This window comes from Nycticebus coucang, chromosome 4 (genome assembly GCF_027406575.1).
Source record: "Nycticebus coucang isolate mNycCou1 chromosome 4, mNycCou1.pri, whole genome shotgun sequence".
In the NCBI taxonomy this organism is placed as follows: Eukaryota; Metazoa; Chordata; class Mammalia; order Primates; family Lorisidae; genus Nycticebus; species Nycticebus coucang.
The window spans coordinates 62,445,055-62,470,623 of record NC_069783.1 but is presented as its reverse complement, the minus strand read 5'-3'; the positions used below and the strand labels follow the sequence as shown (position 1 = coordinate 62,470,623).

The window sequence follows — 25,569 nt, the reverse complement described above, 5'->3', positions numbered from 1 at the left end:
AGTTTGGAACAGACTCAGATGGAACACTCCCAAGTTTCCAGGGAGTACTAGAGGGAGTCAGGCTTCAGCTCCCCTTGTCTGCTGGTGGCAGAGTGTGGTGGCCCAGCCGAGGAGGTATTGACTCCCCTTTGACTCTGCCAGGCGCAAATCCCTGGTGCATTTGCTCATTGGAGGGAACTGGGCCACAGCCCCACAGGGTTACCAGTGACTGGGTGTGGTGGAGGTGCAAGGTGGAGGAGGAGGCGCCAACCTCCCTGGACTAACTCTTTTGCTAGGCAGGCCTTTCTGACTGCATGGAGCACTGGAACGAGTCACACTTGAGCTGCCAGTGGACCCCTACTGTCTGGTGGCTGGAGACCTTTTGAACTCTCCCACTTGAACAGCGATTATGCTGTCCAGGACAATTGGTTTAGAACTTTTGACCAGGGCTGGCTACCCGGGGACCCTCCAAGATTGAGCCCTGGTTATGTTGTAGTGGGAGGGACTGAGTCTCCTCTTCCAGTTGTTGCCCATGGTGGGGTGTGTCTTAGTTGCTTGTATCTCTCCCCAGCTGAGATTTCAGCCCAAAGTCACTGATTCACTAGGATTGGATAGAAGCTGGCTGAATACAAGACAGAGCTACCTAGCCTCATCACACCAAGCAGGTCACTAGAGTCTTAGGCTACAGAACTGAAAGGGACCTTTGTAAAGCTGTAGGGGGAAAGCCACAGTCACCAGTCCCAGCTCTTTGGTAAAGGGCTGGTTAACTACAACTCCTGGAGCCATCAATAGAATTTCATCTTATCAGCTTCTCTAGTCAAACTGTGAAAAATAATCATGGGGTGGAACCATTGGAAAAACTCTGGAAACATGAATAGTAAGAGTAGATAAACTCCCCCAAGGAACGAAAAAGGAGACACAATAGAAGATACCATTCATAAACAAATGGCTGAAATGTCAGAAATAGAATTCAGAATATGGACGATAAATAAGATTAATAGAATGGAAGTAAAGTTGGAATTAGAAATTCAAGGAGTCTCAAGAAATCAATGAATTCAAAGACAAAATCTTCAAGGATTTAGATACTATCAGGAAAGAAATTGCAGACCTCAAAGAAAGAAATGAGAAATACAGTAGAATCCCTCAGTAATAGAATGGAGCAGGCAGAAGAAAGGATCTCTGACTTTGAAGACAAAGCTTTTGAATGCTCCCAAATGCTCAAAGAGGCAGAGAAGTGGAGAGCAAAAATGGATCACTCCCTGAGAGAGTTGTGGGACCACTCCAAGAGAGCAAACATTCACCTTATAGGAATTCCTGAAGGAGAAGAAGATGGTCCTAAAAGCACTGATGTTCTTCTCCAAGATACAATGAAGAATTTCCCAAGCATGGCAAGAGATACAGAAATTCAGATAGACAGTTTCAGAACCCCAGCCGACTCAATCCAAATAAAGCATCTCTTAGACACATTGTAATTAATTTTGTCAAAGTTAATATGAAGGAGAAAATTCTGCAATCAGCCGGATATAAGAAAATTATAACCTACAAGGGGAATGACTGTAGATCTCTCAGCTGAAACTTTTCAAGCCAGCAGAGGATGGCAATCAACCTTCAACTTCCTAAAACAACTTTCAGCCCAGGATTCTGTATACAGGTAAACTGAGTTTCATTTGTGATGGAGAAATCAAATACTTTACTGACTTACACATGTTGAAGAAATTTGCCATAACTAACCCAGCTCTTCAGGATATTCTCAGATCCATCCTCCATAATGATCAGCTTAATGGTCTACCACTAAAGTAAACTCACCCAGAAAGCCTTGAACAAAACCTAACATCCGTAATGGTGAAAGGATTAAAAATATCCACTGGATACTTGAAAATCATGACAACCAAAATACTACCATGCTTATCAATACTCTCAATTAATGTGAATGGCTTAAATTGTCCTCTAAAGAGGCACAGCTTGGCTGACTGGATATAAAAACTCAGGCCAGATATCTGTTGCATACAATAATCTCATCTTACCTTAAAGGATAAAAATAGACTGAGGGTGAGGGGATGGACATCTATAATTTAGGCAAATGGAAATCAGAAAAAAGCAGGGGTTGCAATTTTATGCACAGATACTATAGGTTTTAAACCAACAATGGTAAGGAAAAATAAGGATGGACACTTCATATTTATCAAGGGAAACACTCAACACGAAAAGATTTTAATTATTCTCCCAACCAGAATGCTCCTCAATTTATAAAGCAAACCCTAACAGACATGAACAATTTGATATCTTTCTGCACTATAATAGTTGGAGATTTTAACACCCCTTTGGCAGTGTTGGATTAAATACTCTATGAATGAACTAAACAAAAAAAAAAAAAAATTGGACTTATACTTGACCCTACAAGAAATGGACTTAACAGACATTTACAGAATATTTTATCCTAATAAAACTGAATATACATTTGTCTCATCAGCCCATGGAACATCCTCCACAATTGATCACATCTTAGTTCATAAATCTAACCTCAGCAAATTTAAAAGAATAGAAATTATTCCTTGTATTTTCTCGGACCATCATGGAATAAAAGTTGAACTCAACAGGAATCATCATACTCACACAAAATCATGGTAACTAAATAACCTTATGCTGATTGATAAGGGTCGAAGATGAGATTAAGTAGGAGAAATCACCAAATTTTTGGAACAAAATGACAATGAAAACACAAATTATCAAAACCCATGTGGGATACTGCAAAGGCAGTCCAAAGAGGGAAATTTATAGCATTGCAAGCCATCCTCAATAGAATGGAAAGAGAGGAAGTCAGCAACTTAATGGGACATCTCAAGAACTGGAAAAAGAAGAACATTCCAACTTCAAACCCAGTAGAAGAAAAGAAATAACAAATATTAGAGCAGAATTAAATGAAATTGAAAACAATCATTCAGAAGATCAATTAATCAAAAAGTTGGTTTTTTGAAAAGATTAATAAAATTGATAAATCTTTGGCTAACCTAACTAGAAACAGAAAAGTAAAATCCTTAATATCATCAATTAGAAATGATAAAGGCGAAATAACAACAGACAACTCAGAAATTTAAAAAATCCTTAATGAATATCTCAAAAAACTCTATTTGGAGGAAATAGCCCAATATTTGGGAGCATGCCACCTTCCTAGACTCAGACAGAAAGAATTGGAAATGTTGAATGGACCTATATCAAGCACGGGAACAGCATTAACAATACGAAATCTCTCAAAAAAGAAAAGTCCAGGATCAGATGGTGTCACCTCAGAATTCTTCCAAACCTTTAAAGAGGAACTAGTACCTCTATTGCATAAGCTTTTCCAAGACACAGAAAAAGAATGAATACTTCCCAACACATTCTTTGAAGCAAATATCACCCTGATCCCCAAACCAAGAAAAGACCCAACAATGAAAGAAAATTATAGATCAATATCATTAATGAATATAGATGCAAAAATATTCAATAAGATCCTAGCAAACAGAATCCAGCAACACATCAAACAAATTATCCACCATGATCAAGTTGGTTTTATCCCAGGGTCTCAAGGTTGGTTCAGCATACATAAATCTGTAAATGTAATACATCACATGAACAAAATAAAGAGTAAAGAACGTATGATTCTCTCAATTGATACAGAAAAAGCTTTTGATCATATCCAGCATCCTTTTATGATCAGAACACTTAAGAAAATAGGCTTAGACGGGTAATTTCTTAAACTATTAGAGGCCATCTATAGCAAGCCCACAGCCAATATCAGATCAAATGAAATAAAATTGAAAACATTTCCACTCAGATCTGGAACTAGACAAGGATGCCCATTGTCTCCACTGCTATTCAACATATTAATGGAAGTCTTAGCCATCACGATCAGGCAAGAGAAGGCTATGGGCAAAATGGGGTCAGAGGAGATCAAACTCTGAAGTCTTCACAGATGATATGATTTTGTACCTGGAAAACCTCAGGAACTCAACTACAAAACTCTTAGAAGTGATCAACGAATATAGCAGCATGTCAGGATACAAAATCCATACTTACAAATCAGTTTTTATATATACCAGTCAAGTATATATAAAAGCTTTTATATATACTAAGGATACAAAATCAAAACTTACAAATCAGTAGCTTTTATATATACCAATCAAGCTGAAAAAATAGTCAAGGACTCTATTCCTTTTACAGTAGTGCCAAAGAAGATGAAATATTTGGGAATTTACCTAACAAAGGACGTGAAAGATCTCTATAAAGAGATGGATCTCTATAAATAGTGGTTGGGTTTCATATAAAGGGGATATAATGGCTAGGAGTTATTTTTGCATACCAGTTAAAGTGGAGTTCTCATTTGATAATAATGTAGATTGATTTACAACACATAATACCAAATCAAATACCAGATTTGATATTTTGAAGTTCTTGAATGTTTTTGATAAAGGAGGCAGTGCATTACTTCACATTTTATCATTTAATAAAAGTTTAATATTTCTGATATAGAAGTATTTTTAAATTGTATACTTCACATTTACATGAAATGCAACTACACGACAAGAGAAAGACTTGGTAAAATACAAATAGCAACTATTGGTTTGACACATAGATTATTCACAATCTTAGTAATTCAGTAGTTTTAGAGTCAGTTTTAGTTTAGTGCTAAGTAACTGGAAAGGTGGAGAAGGGTAGACAAACATAGCCTAGAGGTTTAGCTATGGAGGAAAAGTAAGTAATGACATGGTAGCTAAAGAGATAAAGAGAAAATAGATTAAGGGTGATTTATGAGGCATGGAACCTGGTATTAAATTCAGAATTCAAGAGAAAAGCTACCTTTGCTACTATGATTAAAGAAGGAGTTAAGGACAGGTATAAAATAGATTCATTTCATACAGGCACAGAGAAGAACTAAAGGAAATAAGTAAATTTATCTTATCTAATGATCATTTATATTAGGTAACAGTGTGGGAAGTAGTTAAATTTTTTAACTGATTATATGATATTAGTAACACAAAAGCATTCAAGTAGCGAAAGGTGAAGGAAAAGTAAAACACTAACTGTACTAGTTTAAAATTATAAGACATTATACATCTATTCTGTCAAGCTATATTTGATCGACTTCCCTTTATGTGAGCTACTGTGCTTGATAACTAAGGACTTGTTTTCTGTCTCAGCAGCTCATTGTCTTTTAATTCCACTGTTATGTAAACAGAATATTTTTTTTTTTTTGTAGAGACAGAGTCTCACTTTATGGCCCTTGGTAGAGTGCCATTGCATCACACAGCTCACAGCAACCTCCAGCTCCTGGGCTTAAGCGATTCTCTTGCCTCAGCCTCCCGAGTAGCTGGGACTACAGGTGCCCTCCACAGCACCCGGCTATTTTTTTGTTGCAGTTTGGCTGGGGCTGGTTTTGAACCTGCCACCCTCGGTATATGGAGCCGGCGCCCTACTCACTGAGCCACAGGCGCCGCCCTAAACAGAATATTTTTTAATTAAAATGATAAATGTAGAATGATAACCATTAAGTATATATTTTTCTGCAAAGTTAACTGTTTTTACCACTTCTTTGAAAAATACTGATATTAGGAGGTTTCTCTTATTTTATGTTATCGTTTGCTTCTGTCTCAGTCTTCTTGTTTGTTTTGTTTTGTTTTTTGAGACAGAATCTTGCTCTATTACCTGGACTAGAGTGCAGTGGCATCATCATAGCTCACTGCAACCGCAAACTCCAGGGCTCAAGCAGTCTTCCTTCTTCAGCCTCCTAAGGCTTTCATTCCCAGACTCCTGGCTAATTCAGTCTTAATTTTTTTCTCTCTAAATAGCATAGGTGTATGTTATTAAAAATGCATTAATATTTTACTAGTCCTTATCAAGTTAAGGGTCCTGGGTTATTATTCCTTCATTTACCATCCATTTATTTAGTTACTAGCCATTCAGCTAGGCATTAGAGAAATGATAGTTAATGGATAGTAGCTATATTGAGTACTTACACTGTTTATTCTAAACACTTTATATATGTTGTCTCATTTACAGGCCCTTATGCTAGACACTGTTAGCATTTAACAAATAGGAAACTAAGGCATAAAGAGGTTAAGCAATTTACCTAAGGTTACAGAACTAGGAAGTGATATAGCTGGGATTCAAATTTAGGCAGACTACTTTAAGGCCCTTTCTCTTAACTACTATGCAATGCCACTTCTCTGCGATATAGGTAATTGGTTAAGATACAGTCGTTGCCCTCAAAATTAATTTATAGTCTGACATGCATAGTGAATTATGAATAAAAAATATATCAAATGGGACTTCTTTTCTTCAAAAAGAGGAAGTAGACATTTCAAGTCTTAGAGCTCAAAAGCCCTTGGAGTTTAGGGAAACATTATGACTTGCCCATTGTAATCTAATTTGTGTAATACAGGACAATAATTTGGTCTACTGTTTTTTTCACCTCAATATGCCCGATTTTGTCTTATAATGATAAGTATCACAATTCAAAAAGGAACTTCTGGGTTGAAATCTTGAGAATTAAATATATAATCTTTGTATTGAATTTGAAAATTAACTTGTATTCTAAGAATGATTATATGAAAGACAGCCAGCTAAAATGCTAGTTCTGCCTTTCTAAACTTATTTTTTAACTACTGATCATCTATCATATGCGGGGTAGACAGTTTATAATCCTTATTTCTGACATTAACAACAATCCTGAAAGACAGATACTGTCAATAGCATTTAGTAGATACAAATAGTGAGTTTCAAAGAGGTTAAGTAATTGGCAGTACTGGGACTCAAATCCAAATCTTTCTAATTCCTAATAGACTTTATTTACTATTACTTCACCAAAAGTAGATATTTATTTTCAGAAATGAGATAATTCAGTCCCTGAATGGGACCTGCCTTGTTAGGCTTTTTCTCCAGTATTTTGTTTCATCTTATACCCTTGTCTTTTGTTTATTTGCTTTACTCTCTAGCTACAGAAGAAAGGAAACCAGCTGAGGTTCTCATTGTTGAGGGAAAACAGTATGCTGTTGTTGGGTGAGTGACACATATTTCTTTGTTATTTGATTCAATTATTGAAAACATAAGTCTTGTAGTTCCCCTTTGAAGTGAATTAGAAATTTTAGATTAACTATTCCAAATTCTACTAAGGATTTAAAGGAAATGTTATGGATTTATTTTATTTTCTATGATCTGCAGTATGCATTCTCCATTAAGGACTGCATCGGCTTAACAAAAAGGTTTTTTTTTTTGTTTGTTTGTTTTTCACGTAACAAGAAATATAGACAGTCTGAGAGTGTTATAGTTGATTGAAGATGTTATTTACTACCCATGGTTCTTTCTGTCTTTTTTTTTCTAGAGCTTTCTTTTAGTGTGTAGGATAACAGTAGTTTAAGTTGTGGGCTCTGGAGCCTACAAAACACAGAGAATAGTGCTATACATAGAATTCCTATGAAAATTGTAATAGGTAATGCATATAAAGCATTTAGAATAGTTCTAATACCTAATATGTTCATAGTTGTAGGTATTTTCATTGTCTTCATTTAAGTCATTAGGTTTTTTATACTTAATCCAAATTGAGGTTAACTAAGAAGCCTACCAACAATTCTATTGTTGTTTGTACTACATGTCTTATTATTGCTAATTAAATTAATATCCTCATATTCTTCAACAGTACTTTACAGTTTATTTTCATGTGCATAACTTCTCATTTGATCTTTACAACCACTTTGTAAAATAGACACATAAGGGTTTGTTTCTTGTCTACAGTTAGGAGAATTGAAGACTAGAAGGTTGAGTATGGTTAACATAAGGTGACCCAAATGTAGTGAGAATTAGAATCTAGGTCTAATTCTCTCTCTCTCTTTTCTTTATTTTTTGAGACAGTCTTACTATGTCGCCCTCCATAGAGTGCTGTGGTGTCACAGCTCACAGCAACCTCAAACTCTTTGGACTTAAGCGATTCTCCTGCCTCAGCCTCCCAAGTAGCTGGGACTACAGGCACCCACCACAATGTGCAGCTATTATTATTATTATTTGTTGTTGTTGTTGTTGGCTGTAGTTGTCATTGCTATTTGGCAGGCCCGGGGTGGGCTTAAACCTGCTGCCTCCAGTGTATGTGGCTGGTACCCTAGCTGCCTGAGCTACAGGCTCCAAGCCTAGGTCTAATTCTCAATATCTAGACCAGCATTCCTTTCTCACTTTTATTCTTTGCTGTTTAAGCCTTTTGTGAATACCTATCTAGGCCATGAAGTATGTATCTCTATGTCCCTCTATCATGTCATTTACTGAGCTATATTGGGATTATTTATTTATGTTTATAGCTCCCTAGTTTGAGCTCCTCAAAGGTGTCAAAGATTAAGCCTTACCTTTTTACTGGCATCATAATCATTCTAAAAGTATGTATAGAATTAATATTTTTTCTCAGTCTGTGTTTAAGTCTCAGAAGTCTACACATTCTAAAGTAAGTCTCCGTAGTTCTGCTTAGGGCAAACCTTTTTTCAGCCTTCCTACACTCTCCTCCCTTCAATCTAATTTCAGTTTCCCTCCTTAACTACCCATTTTCTGTTTGCTCTTCATGGGCTTGATGGAAATAGTCCCCTCTGTCTATTTTGCTTTCTAGATTTTTAGTCAGAGGATGTTGTCAAAGAAACAACTCCTTGGCCAAAGGGGAGCTATTATGACTTCCAAGAGAAGATTACAAGAGATAAGTAGTGGACTCATGCCCAGTAAAGCAGACTCTTAGGAGTATGCATAGAGAATAAATATGGTGTGACAAAGTGTTACAAAGGCTAGACACTATCTTTCTGGAATCACTAGTCCCCAATATCCTTCAGACCTTTCTAAACCATTATTTTACGTAGTTCTCTCATTTCTGAACTTCTCATTGAACTTAGTTATCCTACAGTGAATGGCTCTTTTCCCCTTAATTTCTACCTTATTTAATCTCCCAGTAGTCCATCTTTTCAATTTGTGACATATCTGATATTGAGCTACTAACTTTATCATCTTTGGAGAACCTTTTGTGACCTACCATAAATTTTTTTAAACCATTATAGCCTCCTTGTTTGTCTCACCAAGAAAATCTAAACTAGGTTGTCTTCATTAATTCAGTAATTGTGATTGAGGACCTACTATATCAGTAAACAAATACTGGGTAGGCTTTTGGTTAATGTGTCTGAATTGGCCAAGGAATGAAACACCTACCTTACTGGAGAGACTTCCTTCCATGCCATGTGGAGACTGCTATGCCTATAGCACAAAATTTAAGGAGATACTCATTCTCAGTGTAGTGCAAATGCTGACCTTCCCATTGCACAACTCTAAAAGTAAATACCCATAAATTTTGTACACTAAGCACCTCTGTTACCTCACTCTAATTCAGAACCTGCTGCACTTTGTGAGTGAAACACATAATTTAACAATTACTAAGATCATTGTATTCTCAGATTTATTGTATTGGTAAGTAATTTGATTTTTATATGGCAAATGAGTTTGATTTTTCTTGTTTTTATCATGTACTATCTTTCTTTTCTTATAGAACTGTATTACTATTAATAAGAATTATCCTTGAATATTGCCAGTGTGTGGATAATATCCCATCTGTTACTACTGACATGCTTACTCGTCTGTCAGATTTATTGAAGGTGTGTATGACTTCATCTCATTATAGAAAAATAGTTGGAAGAATTAATTAATTAAGGTCTTTTCTAATCTTTCAACTTTAAGACATTTCAAGGTCAAGTTATCTTTAAGACATAAGTTTTATAACATTTGAATGTGATTGAATCACAACATGTTACTGGAAAAAAGCTGCCTGCTTCCTTCTCACTCCACATTTAGTGATTCCTCATTACACCCATAGAGTTGTTAATGACATTGGAGACAGGAGATGATTTGTTCATTAGGTGCTGAACATGACTGAGGCCACTTAGGTCAAAAAACCTGGACTGGTTTCAAATGTACATGGAAGGAATTCACTGAACTTTACAAAATTCATCTCACTAAGGTTAGAGATTTTTCTTGCATCATTCTTTCAGAACCATTGATGTAAAATGAAAATGTGGTTATTTTATTTGGCCATTTTATATTAAGAGATATTTTTAACTGCTAGTTTAAAGGAAAGGCTTTATTTACTTTTTTCAAACTCAAATCTATCTGTTAATTCTGTTCTGAACTTGAGTTGTCATGTTTTAGTCAAGAAAGATTTTTGAAACTCTTGAAAACAGGACATTTTAGTAAGAATAACTGAAACTGAACTCGTTTTGAGAATAAAAATTAAAGATTAATTACTTAAAATACATTTTTAGAATCTCTCAACTTTTTTTCTCTCAGATAGTAAATATTATCACTTAGAATTCCCTTCCTCCCCTTTTTTCTCATTATGTAAGTAAATGCTAATTGCTTCTACTAGAAAATTAATTTGGTCCTTGAATGAGAGGAAAGAGAAATGTATTTTTGAACAGTAGCACATTGCCAGCATAGAAAGAATAGTTTTTAATAAAATGTTTGTTTTTTTCTCCTTTGTTAGTACTTCAATTCAAGAAGTTGCCAGTTAGTTCTTGGAGCTGGTGCGCTGCAGGTTGTTGGACTAAAAACAATAACTACAAAAAATTTGGGTATGGATTCTTGCATTTAGTTTCACATGCTGAAGTGTTACAATGATGTCACTGTACTCACTGTGTTTTTATTATATCTGATGTTTTCATGGTTCTGAACCAAAGACTCTAAAAGTGGAAATGGCACTTCACTCTTTTATGTATTATCATAATAGAAAAATTAACCTTGGGGAAAATGTTATGAGTGATTTCCACTCCAACAAGTGTAAGTTATTTGGAAATTGTACCACTCTAGAAAATGTTAATGTTAAGATGTAATGTGTATGAAGTATGTTGGTATGAAAGGTATCTGAATGTCAGAAGAGGTTCATTTGTCCCAATATTATCTTCATACTGGTAATGCTTACAAATTGAAAGCAGCATGGTCATTACATTAATAAGTATCAAATTATTTTTGTAAGCAAAATCAAATCTGTTGCCTTCTGCCACAGTGCTCTCCATTTATAAAATAAACTGGATCTGTATAAAATTAATGGACATTTTGTACTTAATATGATTTATAATTGAAATCAACTAATATCTCTTTGTGTTTCTCTGTTATATATCCACTTCCTGGATGTTTTAGCTCTTTCTTCGAGATGTTTGCAGTTAATTGTGCACTACATTCCTGTGATCCGGGCTCATTTTGAAGCTCGACTACCACCTAAGCAATATAGTATGCTTAGGCATTTTGATCATATCACTAAGGTACTTTTTCACACATTTTCTATCAAAGTTTCTTGAGTTTAGATCCACAATTGTTAAGTATGTTTTAGATGTGTCCCAGGGACTTTAAAATACAATATTATTTCTCATTACAGGACTACCATGACCACATAGCTGAAATATCAGCTAAGCTTGTAGCGATAATGGATAGCTTATTTGACAAGCTATTATCTAAGGTAATGATTTATGGAAATTATTAGTTTTTGCTTAGGGGCACCATGACTTTCCATTTCATAGAGAATCTTGTATAACTAAGATATGATAAAAGAATCTAAATTTTCAGAAGAATATTTATGAATTGGTAAAATTTTTAAATTATTTTCAGGAAAATACAAACATCTGCTGAGGCCAAGGCTACAAATAGTTGTCTAAACCATAATTATCTAGCAAATCAAATTTTTCAAGGTTTAGAAAACTATTTAATAAAATTTTTAGATTTCCCAAATAATTGGCATTTGCTTTCTAAGCAGCTCAGGGGAAGAGATGATTCTAAGGATGGTAGAAGCCCTGTAGAGAAGCATTTTTATGTTAATCAATTTCAGTATTCATTTTTTGTGTTCTTTTCATTCCCAGTTTGTCATTCAATGAAGTAGTAGTCCCCAAAGAATTCTCTATTATACTGAGAAGGTATCTTCAGAAAACTGTGTTTTAATCAGCCTTAATCATGTTTACCCTATTTCTCACTCTTTTCCTTTCCCTAAATTCTTTAGGGAGAAAGCAGAAATTTCTTAACTTGAAAGTTTAAAGGTTTATCTTTTGCCCAAGATCATATTTGGAAAACTTTACTAAGCAAGGAACTTTGATTTGCTTTTCCTTGTGTTTGCATGTTTGCATCTTTCAGATTCATCAATGGCAAGAATAGCAGGCTCATAAGAATCAAAAGAACAAGATAAAGTGATGTTCATTCATTCACATAGTCATGTGCCTAAAAGTGCTTAGAAAATAATATTGAATTTAATAGTTCTCAAGTTTTGGTCACTGGATACCTTTACATGTTTAAAAGTAATTGAGGACCCCAAAGAGCGTTTGTTTATGTAATTTATACTTATAAGTACCATATTAGAAATTAAAACTAAATTTTTTTTTAAATGTAAGAATACACAAACACACATTCTATTAGCTTTCAGAATGGTGATATCATCACATCACAAGCCATTTGAAAATCCCCACTGTTCAATCATGAGCGAATGAGATTAAAAAGGATAAATACATTTTAGTATTATTATGAAAATGATTTTTACTTCCCGATTCCTTGAAAAGGTCTCTTGACTCTCAGGAGTCCCTAAAACACACTTTGAAAAACTCTAATGTAGTTGATAATGTATATGTTTTATGTTTCACTTTTAAGAAGCTTATGGAGTTGGGCAGTGCCTGTGGCTCAGTGAGTAGGGCGCTGGCCCAATATGGCAAGGGTGGCGGGTTCGGACCCAGCCCTGGCCAAACTGCAACAGAAAAATAGCCAGGTGTTGTGGTGCGCGCCTGTAGTCCCAGCTGCTCGGGAGGCTGAGGCAAGAGAATCGCGTAAGCCCGAGTTAGAGGTTGCTGTGAGCCGTGTGATGCCACGGCACTCTACCCGAGGGCGGTACAGTGAGACTTGTCTCTACAAAAAAAAGAAAAAAACAAACAAAGAAGTTTATGGAGTTTATAATTATGTGCAAACATTTCTATACTATGTTATGACTATTAAATAAGTTTCTATTTTTGTATGGAGAAAAATTGTTGTTTAGAAAATTTCTATTTTCTTGAGTGCCAAGAGCAAGCTAAATTCAGAAGAAATTCTATTCCAACATTCTGATATGTAGCGTTCTTCTGTGTCTGAAAGTCAAAAACACGTTTTGTCTGCTTTCAAGAAGTTTACTATCTAAGAAAGCAAAATAGTGTAATAGTGTAGGATAGAAAAATGTTAAATAGTGGAATTAGAGATGAAATGGAATATAATGAAGCAAAACCAAAAATGTGCCAGGACTTTTCAAACTCTGACTCTAATTTGCCATTTTGGTTATCACAGAGGTTTTGAGTAAGCATTGCAACAATGACTAGACTTTTTCCTGTGAAAATTTATTTTTTTTTTTTAAGTTTTCTGTAAGGAAAAAGATTGATCTTTAATGAGGTTTCATATATTTTTGACCTCTGCTTAACAGTTATTTACAATTTGCTTTTTTGGCTAAAATATTTTATAATAAATTTGAGGTATTCTGGTGTTTCATCTCTAAATACTTAAGTATGCATTTTTTAAAACTAAGAACACATTCTTACATAATCACATTACTCTTATCACACCTAGTAAAATTAACAAAAATTCCTTAATATTATCCTCTAATACCTGTTGTTTAAATTTACTAATTATCTCAATGTCTTTTTATAATAATTTATTTAGAAAAAGTCTTTGCCACACTTTTTCCTTCCCTTCCCTTCCTTCCCTTCTCTTCCCTTTCCCCTTTCTTTTCTCTTCTCCTTTCCTTTCTCCTTCCCTTTCCTTCTTCTTTTTGGTGACAGGTTCTCACTCTCTTGCCCAGGTTAGAGGGCAGTAGCATCGTCCCAGCTCACTACAGCCTCAAACTCCTGGGCTCAGGCACTCTTCTTGCCTCACCCTTTTGAGTACCTGGGTGCACACCACACTCCGGCCTAATTTTTTTGTTTTTTGTAGGCATGGGGTCTCGCTTTGTGCTTAGGCTGGTCTCAAACTCTAGCCTCAAGTGATCCTTCCATCTTGGCTTCCCGAAGTGCTAGTCAATGAGCCAGTGCTTCTGGCCTGTTTTTTGACTTTTTAATGATGGCCATTCTGACAGGGAAAAGGTGGTATCTCATTGTAGTATTCATTTGCATATTCCTCATAATTAGTGATATCTTCTTTTGAAAAAATTCTGTTTCTGTCTTTTGCCTGTCTTTGAAGGGGTTTTTAGTTTTTTTTTTTCTTGCTGATTTCAGTTCTTTATAGATTCTGAATGTTAGTCCTTTGTCACATACGTAGTTTGCAAGTATTTTCTGTAGGTTGTCTGTTTACTCTGTTGATTATTTCCTTTATTGTACAGAAACTTTTCAATTTAATTAACTCCCATTTATTTATTTTTGTTGTTATATTTGCCTTTGGGGTGTTAGTCCTAAATTCTTTGCATAGGCCAATGTCTAGAAGAGTTTTTCCTATATTTTCTTGTAGAACTTTTATACTTTTCATGCCTTAGATTTAAGTTTTTAATCCATCTTGAGTTAATTTTTGTCTGTTGTGAGAGATAGAGATCCTTTTTTATTCTTCTTCGTGTGGCCATCCAGTTTTTCTAGCACCATTGCTTCTCTGCCTTATAGCTAAGATCAAGTACAATTTTCCCAGCCATTTATTGAAGAGAATATCCTTTCCCCAGTACATGTTTTTGTCTGCTTTGCCAAAAATCAGTTGGTCATACCTGTATGGTTTTATTTCTGGGTTCTCTATCATGGTCTATCTCTCTACTTTTATAACAGTATCATGCTGTTTTGGTTGTTGTAACCTTGTAATATAATTTGAAGTCAGGTAATATGATACTTCATGATTTGTTTTTCTTGCTTAAGATTGCTTTGGCTATTGGAGCTCTTTTTTTTTTTTTTTTGTTCTATGTGAAGAGAAGGATTTATTTTGAGGCTTAGGATTATTTTTCAGGATCTGTGAAATATAACATTGGTATTTTCATGAGAATGGCATTGAATCTGTAAATCACTCAGGGCAATATAGACAATACTGTCTGCTTTTTAATTAATGTTAGTCTGCTAGTCGGTATTTATGTGTATGTGTAGTGACATCTCATTGTGGTTTTAATTTACGCAATTACAAATACATGGAGAATCTATTAATATGCTTGTCATCCATATGTTTTCTTTAGTGTAGTATTCAAATTTTTGCTCATTTTTTAAAATTGGGTTATTCATCTTCTTACGAGAGTTCTTAGATATAAGTTCTTTGTCAGATATATAGGTTGTAAGTATTTTCTCTGTGGCTTGTCTTTTCATTTTGTTAATGGTGTCAGTCAATTTTTTATTTTGATGATATCCAGCTTATAATTTTTTTTTTCTTCAGTTTTTGGCCGGGGCTGGGCTTGAACCCACCACCTCTGGCATATGGGACTGGCGCCCTACTCCTTTGAGCTACAGGTGTTGCCCATGTTCATACTTCTTGCGTCCCACCCAAAGAAATCCTTGTATAACTTAACAATAGGGGGAAGTGGGAAAGGGGGGGGGTGGGTAGAGGGAGGGGAATCGGTGGGATCACACCTGTGGTGCATATTACAGGGGTATTTGCGAAACTTGGTAAATGTAGAATATAAATGTTTTGGCACAGTAACTGAGATAACGCCGGAAAGGCTATGTTAACCACTGGGATAAAAATGTGTCAAATAGTTTATGAAGTGAGTGTATGATGCCCCATAATCATATCATTGTATACACTTATGATTTAATAAAAAAATTAAAAAAAAAAAAAAGAAATCCTTGTATAACACAAGTAATAACAATATTCTCCAATATTTTCTTTTAGGCATTTTATTGTTTTAGGTTTTATAATTAAGTCTATGATACATTTCTAGTTGATTTTTATATATAATGCAAAGCATAAATCAGTGTTCATTTTTTGATAGTTCTAGCACTTTTTCTTGAAAAAACTTTTTTCTCCACTGGTACCTTCATGGAAAATCAATCATCTACTTTTGTATAGATCTCCTTTTTTGAATCTGTTCTCTTCCAGTACTATCTTTATACCAGTACCACAGTGTCTTAACTATTATAGTGTTATTGAGAGTCTTAAAGTAAGGTAATGTGAGTCCTCTAACATTGTTCTTTTTCAAAATTGTTTTATGTATTCTAGGTTCTTAGCTATCCCCCATACATATTTTTAAGTTTTTTTCTTTCCTTTTCTTTTTTCTTTTCCTTTTTTTTTTTTTTTGAGACAGAGTCTCACTTTATTGCCCTTGAGACTGCTGTGGCATCACAGCTCACAGCAACCTCAAACTCTTGGGCTTAAGCAATCATCTTGCCTCAGCCTCCAAAGTAGCTGGCACTACAGGCACCTACCACAATGCCCAGCTATTTTTAGAGATGAGGTCTTGCTTTGGCTCAGGCTGGTCTGGAACCCTTAAGCTCAGGCAATCCACCCACCTCAGCCTCCCAGAGTGCTAGGATTACAGGCATGAGCCACCACGCCCAGCCTCCCCCATACATTTTTAAATCACATACTACCAAAAAGAGTGCCCAGATTCTGTTTGAAATTGCAATGAATATATATTCATTGGGGAGAATTTGACATCTTAACATCTCTCTATTTGGGGAGAATTGACATCTTAACATTAGCAAGTCTTTTCATCCACACTGTATATCCAGTGTTACAGGAGCCAGGTTGTACTTGTAGCCAGAATCTATTTTGTGTATCTCTTCCCAGTTCCATATTCTATAGCATCACATTGATAAGCTGAAATTGGCCATGGTGTAATATTTACACTACAGAAATTAACAAATACTACAAACCAGCGCTTTTGCCCCCTAAGAGTACTATTTATCACACACCACGTGGTTTATCTTTATTTCCTGAAGTCTTTAATTTCTCTCATCAAAAATTTGTAGTTTTAAGTAAATATATATTGCACATAGTTTGTTAGGTTTTTTTTTTATTGTTAAATCATAGCTGTGTACATTAGTGCAATCAAGGGGTACAATGTGCTGGTTTCATATACAATCTGAAATATTCTCATCAAACTGTTCCACGTAGCCTTCATGGCATTTTCTTAGTTATTGTATGTAGACATTTGTATTCTGCCTTTTTAGTAAGTTTCACCTGTACCCATTCTAAGATGCACTATAGGCGTGGCCCTCCCCATTATCCTCCCTCCACCCTAACCTCCCCCCTCCCTTCCCCTTCCTTGGCCCTGTCCTCATAGTCTTGTGCTATAGTTGGGTTATAGCCTTCATGTGAAAGCTTCATAGTAGGGCTGAGTACATTGATACTTTTTATTCCATTCCTGAGATACTTTGCTACCAAGAATATGTTCCAGCTCCATCCATGTAAACATGAAAGAGGTAAAGCCTCCATATTTCTTTAAGGCTGCATAATATTCCATGGTATACATGTACCACAATTTGCTAGTCCATTCGTGGGTCGATGGGCACTTGGGCTTCTTCCATGACTTAGCAATTATGAATTTGGCTGCAATAAACATTCTGGTACAGATGTCTTTGTTATATTGTGAATTTTGGTCTTCTGAGTATAAACCTAGTAAAGGAATTATAGGGTTGAATGGCAGGTCTATTTTTAGATCTCTAAGTATTCTCCAAACGTCCTTCCAGAAGGAATGTATTAGTGTGCATTTCCACCAGCAGTGTAGAAGTGTTCCCTTTTCTCCACATCCACGCCTGGTTTAGGGATTTTTGTTATGTGGGCTACTCTTACTGGGGTTAGGTGATATCTCAAAGTAGTTTTGATTTGCATTTCTCTGATGATTAAGGATGATGAGCTTTTTTCATGTGTTTGTAGATTGTGCATCTGTCTTCTTTAGAGAAGTTTCTCTTCAAATCCCTTCCCAACCCTGAGATGGGACCACATGTTCTTTTCTTGCTAATACGTTTGAGTTCTCTGTGGATTCTGCTTATTCGACCTTTATTGGAGGTATAACCTGCAGATATTTTCTCCTGTTCTGAGGGCTGTCTGCTTACTTTACTTACTATGTTCTTGGCTGTGCAAAAGCTTTTTAGTTTGATCAGGTCCCAGTAGTGTATTTTTGATGCTGCTTCAATTGCCTGGGGAGTCCTCCTCATAAAATATTCACCCAGGCTGATTCCTTCAAGAATTTTCCCTGCACTTTCTTCAAGTATTTTTATAGTTTCATGTCTTAAGTTTAAATCTTTTATCCAGTGAGAGTCTATTTTAGTTATTGGTGAAAGGTGTGGGTCCAGTTTCAATCTTCTACAGGTTGCCAGCCAGTTCACCCAGCACCATTTGTTAAATAAAGAATTTTTCCCCACAGAATGTTTTTAATTGGCTTGTCAAAGATCAAATAACCGTAAGTAGCTGGATTCATCTCTTGGTTCTCTATTCTGTTCCAGACATCTACTTCTCTGCTTTTGTGCCAACACCCTGCTGTTTTGATCACTATCGATTTATAGTACAGACTCTGGTCTGGTAGTGTGATTCATCCTGCTTTGTTTTTATTGCAGAGTAATGTTTTGGCTATTCGAGGTTTTTTCTGATTCCATAAAAAATGGAGTATTATTTTTTCAAGATCTTTAAAATATAACAATGGAGCTTTAATAGGAATTGCATTAAAATTATATATTGCTTTGGGTAGTATAGACATTTTAACAATGTTGATTCTTCCCAGCCATGAGCATGGTATGTTCCATTTGTTAACATCTTCAGCTGTTTCTTTTCTTAAAGTTTCATAGTTCTCTTTGTAGAGATCTTACACGTCCTTTGTTAGGTGTACTCCGAAATATTTCATCTTCTTTGGCACTACTGTGAAAGGAATAGAGTCCTTGACTGTTTTTTCGGCTTGGTTATTAATGGTATATATAAAGGCTACAGATTTATGGATGTCAATTTTGTAGCCTGAGACATTGCTGTATTCCTTGATCACTTCTAAAAGTGTTGTAGTAGAATCCCTAGTGTTTGCCAGATATACGATCATATCATCTGCAAAGAGTAAAAGTTTGATCTCTTCTGAGCCTATGTGGATACCCTTGATTGCCTTTTCTTCCCTAATTGCAATGGCTAAAACTTCCATTACAATGTTAAAGAGCAATGGAGACAATGGGCAACCTTGCCTGGTTCCTGATTTAAGTGGAAATGTTTTCAATTTAACTCCGTTCAAGACGATATTGGCTGTGGGTTTGCTGTAGATGGCCTCTATGAGTTTAAGAAATGTCCTTTCTGTACCAATTTTCTTAAGTGTTCTGATCATGAAGGGATGCTTTATATTATCAAAAGCTTTTTCTGCATCAATTGAAAGAATGATATGGTCCTTATTTTTTAGTTTGTTTATGTGCTGAATTACATTTATAGATTTACGTATATTGAACCAGCCTTGAGACCCTGGGATAAATCCCACTTGGTCGTGGTGTGTAATTTTTTTGATGTGTTGTTTGTTAGGATCTTATTGAGTATTTTAGCATCAATATTCGTTGGTGATATTGGTCTATAATCCCTGGTTTGGGGATCAAGGTGATGTTGGCTTCATAGAATGTGTAGGGTATATTCCTTCTTTTTCTATATTTTGGAAGAGGTTTAGTAATATAGGTACCCGTTCTTCTTTAAATGTTTGGTAGAATTCTGACGTAAAGCCATCTGGTCCTGGGCTTTTCTTTTTAGGGAGATTTTGTATAGTTGATGCTATTTTAGAACTTGATATAGGCCTGTTCAACATTTCCACTTAATTCTGGCTAAGTCTTGGTAGGTGGCATAGGTCGATTTCTTTCAGATGTTCATATTTCTGAGAGTAGAGTTTCTTGTAGTATTCGTTAAGGATTTTTTGAATTCTGAGGGGTCTGTTGTTATTTCATCTTTACCATTTCTGATTGATGAAATTAGAGATTTTACTCTTTTTTTCCTGGTTAGTTTGGCTAAAGGTTTACTTATTTTATTGATCTTTTCAAAAAACCAACTATTGGATTTTTTGATCTGTTGTATAATTCTTTTGTTTTCAATTTCATTTAATTCTCCTCTGATTTTGGTTATTTCTTTTCTTCTGCTGGGTTTGGGGTTGGAGTGTTCTTCCTTTTCCAGTTGCTTGAGATGTCCCATTAAGTTATTAACTTCCTCTCTTTCCGTTTTCTTAAGGAAGGCTTGCAGTGGTATAAATTTCCCTCTTCGGACTGCCTTTGCAGTATCCCAGAGGTTCTGGTAATTCGTTTCTTGATTGTTGTTTTGTTCCAAAAATTTGGTAATTTCCTTCTTAATCTCGTCTATAACCCATATATCCTTCAGCACAGAGTTGTTTAGTTTCCATGTTTTTGTATGGGTATACAGGTTCCTGTTGTTATTGAGTTCAACTTTTATTCCATGATGGTCTGAGAAGATGCAAGGAATAATTTCTATTTTTTTAAATTTGCTGAGGTTAGATTTGTGGCCTAGGATGTGGTCGAAAGTTCTCCTTCATAATCTCATGGAGGAGAGACTCTGTGCCTTGCGAAGCTACTTCCTCACTTTCGGGGATCCCTATAAGATGAATATTATTTTTCTTTGAATTATCCCAGAGCTCTCTGAGAGAGTGATCTGTTTTTGCCCTCCATTTCTCTTCCTCTTTGAGAGTTTGGGAGTGTTCAAAAGCTTTGTCTTCAGTGTCAGAAATCCTTTCTTCAGCTTGCTTCATTCTGTTACTGAGAGATTCTACTGTGTTTCTCAGATCTTTGAGGGATGCAACTTCTTGTCTCTATGTGTCAAAACCTTTGGTCATTTGGTCTTTGAATTCATTGAATTCTTGTGATATCTCTTGGGTTATTGCTTGGAATTCTAATTCGATCTTATTTGTTGTCCAGATTCTGAATTTGATTTCTGACATCTCAGCTATTTGTTTGTGCATGGGATCTTGTGCTGTGTTTGCCCCATTGTTCCTTGGGGGAGTTGATCTACTCTGATTTTTCATATTGCCAGAGTATTTTCATTGATTTCGCCTCATGATTGTTTTTCACCATTGCCTCTGGCCGTCCTCAGAGTTGGGGAGGTGTCTCTCCAAGATTAGACCCCAGCGGGATCACTATGTTGTTGCTGGATCTTTGTAGGGAGTGACCCTGTGTAGTTCCTCTGGGGCTTCCCCAGCCAGGGAGTTCTGGTTGTGGAAGCAGCTCCAGAGTGTGACACACCCGGATCCAGCAACAGGGCAGGAGGTGGTGCGCACAGTTCTGGGAGTGCCTGGTGCCCAGTGACTTTGGCACGGAGAGCCTAAGGCTCCAGCAGTCTCTGGCCAGGAAAAGGGCTCTGCGCAGAGGCAGGGTGGGCTCCGTAGGGCACACGGCTGCCAGAGTCTCTGGCCAGAAGTGTGGGCTGGTGTGGAGGCAGGGAGGGTACAGGAGGGAGGATGCAGGGTTGCGTGGCTCCCACAGTTCCTGGTCAGGGCATGCGGAGGCCCGGTGGGCATGGGGCATAGGTCAGGGTTCACAGCGCAGCTCTTATGTAGGTCCAGGCATCGCCAAGCCCAGGAGTTTGAGGTTGCTATGAGCTGTAACGCCACAGCACTCTACCTAGGGCAACAGCCCGAGGCGCCAGTGTGCCAAAACCAGTCTCACTCTGCCCCTGAGAGTTAAGGGTATAAGGCAGCTCAGTCCCTGCCTTTAGGCTGCTCAGTCACTAGGTTACTAGCTCCCTCCCAATCCTTGCTCTGCGACCCTGAGGGCAGAGCTTACCCGGGCGGTTCTCTCACAATGGCTCCCTGTGGCCCACAATAGAACACTATTAGCTCTGTCCGGCTCAGCATTTCAGTCTGGGGCCCTAGACTATGCCCAAAGTTCTCCGCACTCCTGCTCAAGCTCTGCCCAAGGCAGTTCAACTGAGTGCCAAGTCCAAAACCACTGAAACAGTTCACAGGTAAGGCCTTTCTGGTTTGCAGTCTCACTGCTGCTTGTACTTATGGTTGCTGGCGAGGTTAGGTCAATCGAACACACGCAACCACTTGCCAGTTTTCCACTATTTTTGTCCTCCTCTTGGGATCCAGAAGTCCCTTGCTGACTCCTGTATCCTCAAAGGGATGATTATAGGCAGATCCCACTAGCCATAGATGCCTGGAGTCTTATCTCCCCAGACTCACCGAGTTTGTTAGGTTTTATCCCTAAGTAGTTTTTGGTTTTTGATGCCTTTGTAAGTTATATTTTTTGAAGTTAAATTTCCAATTATTCAGTGTTGGTATATCAAAATAACATTTATTTTTCTATTTTAACCTTTGTATCCTGCATACTGACTAAACTTACCTTTTAGATTTAATGCCATTTTTGTCAATTGTTTCAGATTTACTGCATACACAAAATCATGTCATCTACCAATAGAATTTTGCATCTTTTCTACTTGTATGCCTTTTATTTTTTTTCTTCACCTTATGGCATTGGTTAAGACCTTCAGTACAATGTTACATAGAAGTGGTAAAGCAGACATGTTTGGTTTCTCTACTTTGACCTCAAAGTGTTTAATCTTTAACCATTATGTACAGTATTAACTATGGGTTTCTGGAAATACCTCTATCAGGTTGAAGAAGTTCCCTTCTATTTCTGCTTTGCTGAGATGTTTACTTTATTAGTAGATGTTGAATTATTTTAGATACTTTTTGTGCATCCTTCTTTCTTAGCCTGATCTGGTTAATTGCCTTGATTGATTTTTGAATGTTGAACCAACCTTATATTCCTGAGATAAACCACTTAAGGATTTTTTTGGCATGGTATTATGAAAGATATTCGTCTATAGAGTTTTTGTTTTGTATGTGTTTTTGGTATCAGAATAATGCTGGGTTCATGAAATGAGTTGAAGTATTTCTTTCCTTTTATCTTCTGGAAGAATTTGTGGGGAATTGGTATTATTTTTTTCCTTAAATGTTTGTAAGAATTTACCAGTAAGGCCATCTAGTCTTTGTGTTTGCTTTGCAAGTAGGTTTTTAAGTATAAATTCAATTTTTTAAATATATATAGGACTATGTGAGTAATCTAATTCCTTCTTGAGTATACTTTGGAAGTTTATTGCTTCGAATGAATTTATGTATTTGATATATGTTATTAAATTTATATGCATTAACTTGTTTGTAATATTTCTTTATTATCTGCTTTTTTATTTGTGATATTGATAATATTTTTTTTTGTTTGTTTTGGGGGAGATAGAGTCTCACTCTGTCACTAGAATGCTGTGGCATTATAGCTCACAGCAACCTCAAACTCTTGGGCTCAAGTAATCCTTCTGCCTCAGCCTCCCAAGTAGCTAGGACTACAAGTGCCTGCCACCATGCTATTTTCAGCAGAGATGAGTTCTTGCTCTTGCTCAGATTAGTCTTGAACTCCTGAGCTCAAGCAATCCACCTGCCTTGGCCTCTCAGTATGCTAGGATTACAGACATGAGCCACTTCCCCAGGCTGATAATACTATTAGTTTGTAGTGTTCCATCTCTCTTTTCCGTTTAGAAATTTATCACGTTTTGGTCTTTCAAAGAACCAGCATTTGGTTTCACTGATATTTCCTTTCATTTTATATTTCTTTTCTTTTCTCTACTCCTGTCTGTATTATTTTTCTTTGACTAGATTTGGATTTAGTTTGTGCTTCTTTTTCTAATTTCTTAAGATGGAATCCCAGATTATTGATTTGAAACTTTGCTTTCTTAAAAAATATAAGTATTTGATACTCTGAATTTCCCTTCATGAACTGCATTAGCTGTGTCCTGCAGATTTTTTTTCCTTCAAAATATTATAGGAGTACAAATGTTCTTGGTTACCTGTATCTATTTTGTTATGCTCTAGTCAAGGTTGTAAGTGTACTCGTCACCCAAATAGTGTTCATTGTACCCTGTTCATTGTACCCATTAGATAGGGCATCTATCTCCTTCTTCTCTCTCCCACTTCCTTGATTTAAGTTTTTTACTTCCCTCTGTACACATATGTGTTCATTGGTTAGTTCCAATTTAATAGTAAGTACATGCGTTGGGTTTTTTTTTTTTCCATTCTTTAGGTTTTTCCCTTAGGATAATGGTTTTTCCTTTCATCCAAATTGTTGCAAAAGATCTTTTTTCTTTTTTTTTGAGACTGAGTCTCACTATGTTGCTCTCGGTAGAGTGCCGTGCATCACAGCTCACACCAACCTCAAACTCTTGGGCTTAAGCAATTCTTTTGCCTCAGCTTCCTAAGCAGCTAGGACTACAAGTGCCCACCACAATACACAGACATATTTTGTTAATCTACTCACAAATTGAATGGGCACTTGGATTGATTCCACATCTTAGCAATTATGAATTGTGCTGCAATAAACATTTGAGTGCTGGTCTTTTCGATAAAATGACGTATTTTCCTTTGGGTAAATACCTTGTAGTGGGATTGCTGGGTCAAATGGTAGGTCTATTTTAGTTCTTTTTTTTATTTTTTTAAACCATACATCCTTTTTATTGTGAAGTCATAAAGAGGTATCAAAATTAATTAAAAGCAAAACATTACAGGGTAAGACTTAACAAAACTACTAGGAGCGTCAAAAGAACTGAAAATGGGACTAGGCGCAGGGCAATATGAATTAATGAACATGGGAAGGACAAGGATAGGGACAACAGTGAGCATGTGGTGAAGATACTAGGGGGAGAGGATCTGGTGTGAATTTTGATCTATACAAAGCGCCTAGGTAAATAATGGAATAAGATTTCTAAACCTGAGGAGGAGACCAAGATGGCGGCAGAGTAACAGCTTCCTTGCATCTGGGCACCGTGAGTCCGGGGAGATAGGACTCCAGGCATCTCTGGCTGGTGGGATCTGCCTATCATCACCCCTGTGAGGATACAGGGAGTCAGCGAGAGACTTCTGGACCCCAAGAGGAGGATTAAAACAGTGGAAAACCGGCAAGTGGTTGTGTGTGTTCAATCGGTCTAAACCCGCCCGCAACTGTAAGTTCAGTAACAGTGAGACTGCAAACCGGAAAGGCCTTACCTGTGAACTGTTTTGGTGTCTTTGGACTTGGCATTCAGTTGAGCTGCCTTGGGGAGAGCCTGAGCGGGAACGCAGAGAACTTTGGCCGTTGTCTAGGGCCCCAGTCTGAGCCGCTGAGCCAGATGGAGCTAATAGTATTTGGCTGTGGGCCACAGGGAGCCATTGTGAGCGATCTGCCCTGGCAAGCTCCGCCCTAAGAGTCGCAGAGCTAGAATCGGGTGGGAGCTGGTAACCGAGCACCCAGTAGCCTAAGGGTGGGGTCTGAGCCACCTTGCAGCCCTAACCCTCAGGGGCAGAGTGAGATCGGTTTTGGCACACTGGGTAAGTGGATAGCCACTTCAGCAGTAATTCCAGCGACAAGCACTTTCCTGGGAAGGCTTCTGCTCAGCAAGTTTACAAGTTCAAAGTGCCTTTTAAGTGTCCTGAAGAGAGAATTAGGGTGTCTACCTGCTGGGGTTTGAGAAATCAGCAGCCTCCAGTTGTATCAGAACTGTGATTAACATCTCATACCCCAGAAGACTACGTGTTGCCCAGACAATATTCAACAACATATACATACTGCTTTGTTTTTTTTGTTTGTTTGTTTGTTTTTGTTCTTTTTTTGGTTTGGTTGTTTTTTTGTTTATTTTGATACTGTTGATGTTGTTTTGTTTTTTAATTTCAACCTT

At 36.8% G+C, this 25,569-nt stretch overlaps 1 protein-coding gene across 4 annotated transcripts in view; it reads left to right on the top strand.

Annotated features, from left to right (window-relative positions):
- Positions 1 to 25,569, top strand: part of VPS54 (VPS54 subunit of GARP complex) — a 154,269-nt gene that overhangs the window by 104,796 nt on the left and 23,904 nt on the right. For all 4 annotated transcript variants that reach the window (XM_053586747.1, XM_053586746.1, XM_053586745.1 and 1 more), the window contains exons 16-20: positions 6,951 to 7,014; positions 9,518 to 9,623; positions 10,508 to 10,595; positions 11,161 to 11,282; positions 11,396 to 11,476. In XM_053586747.1, the coding sequence (XP_053442722.1) occupies positions 6,951 to 7,014; positions 9,518 to 9,623; positions 10,508 to 10,595; positions 11,161 to 11,282; positions 11,396 to 11,476 (461 nt within the window). The remainder of the gene's footprint in view (positions 1 to 6,950; positions 7,015 to 9,517; positions 9,624 to 10,507; positions 10,596 to 11,160; positions 11,283 to 11,395; positions 11,477 to 25,569) is intronic.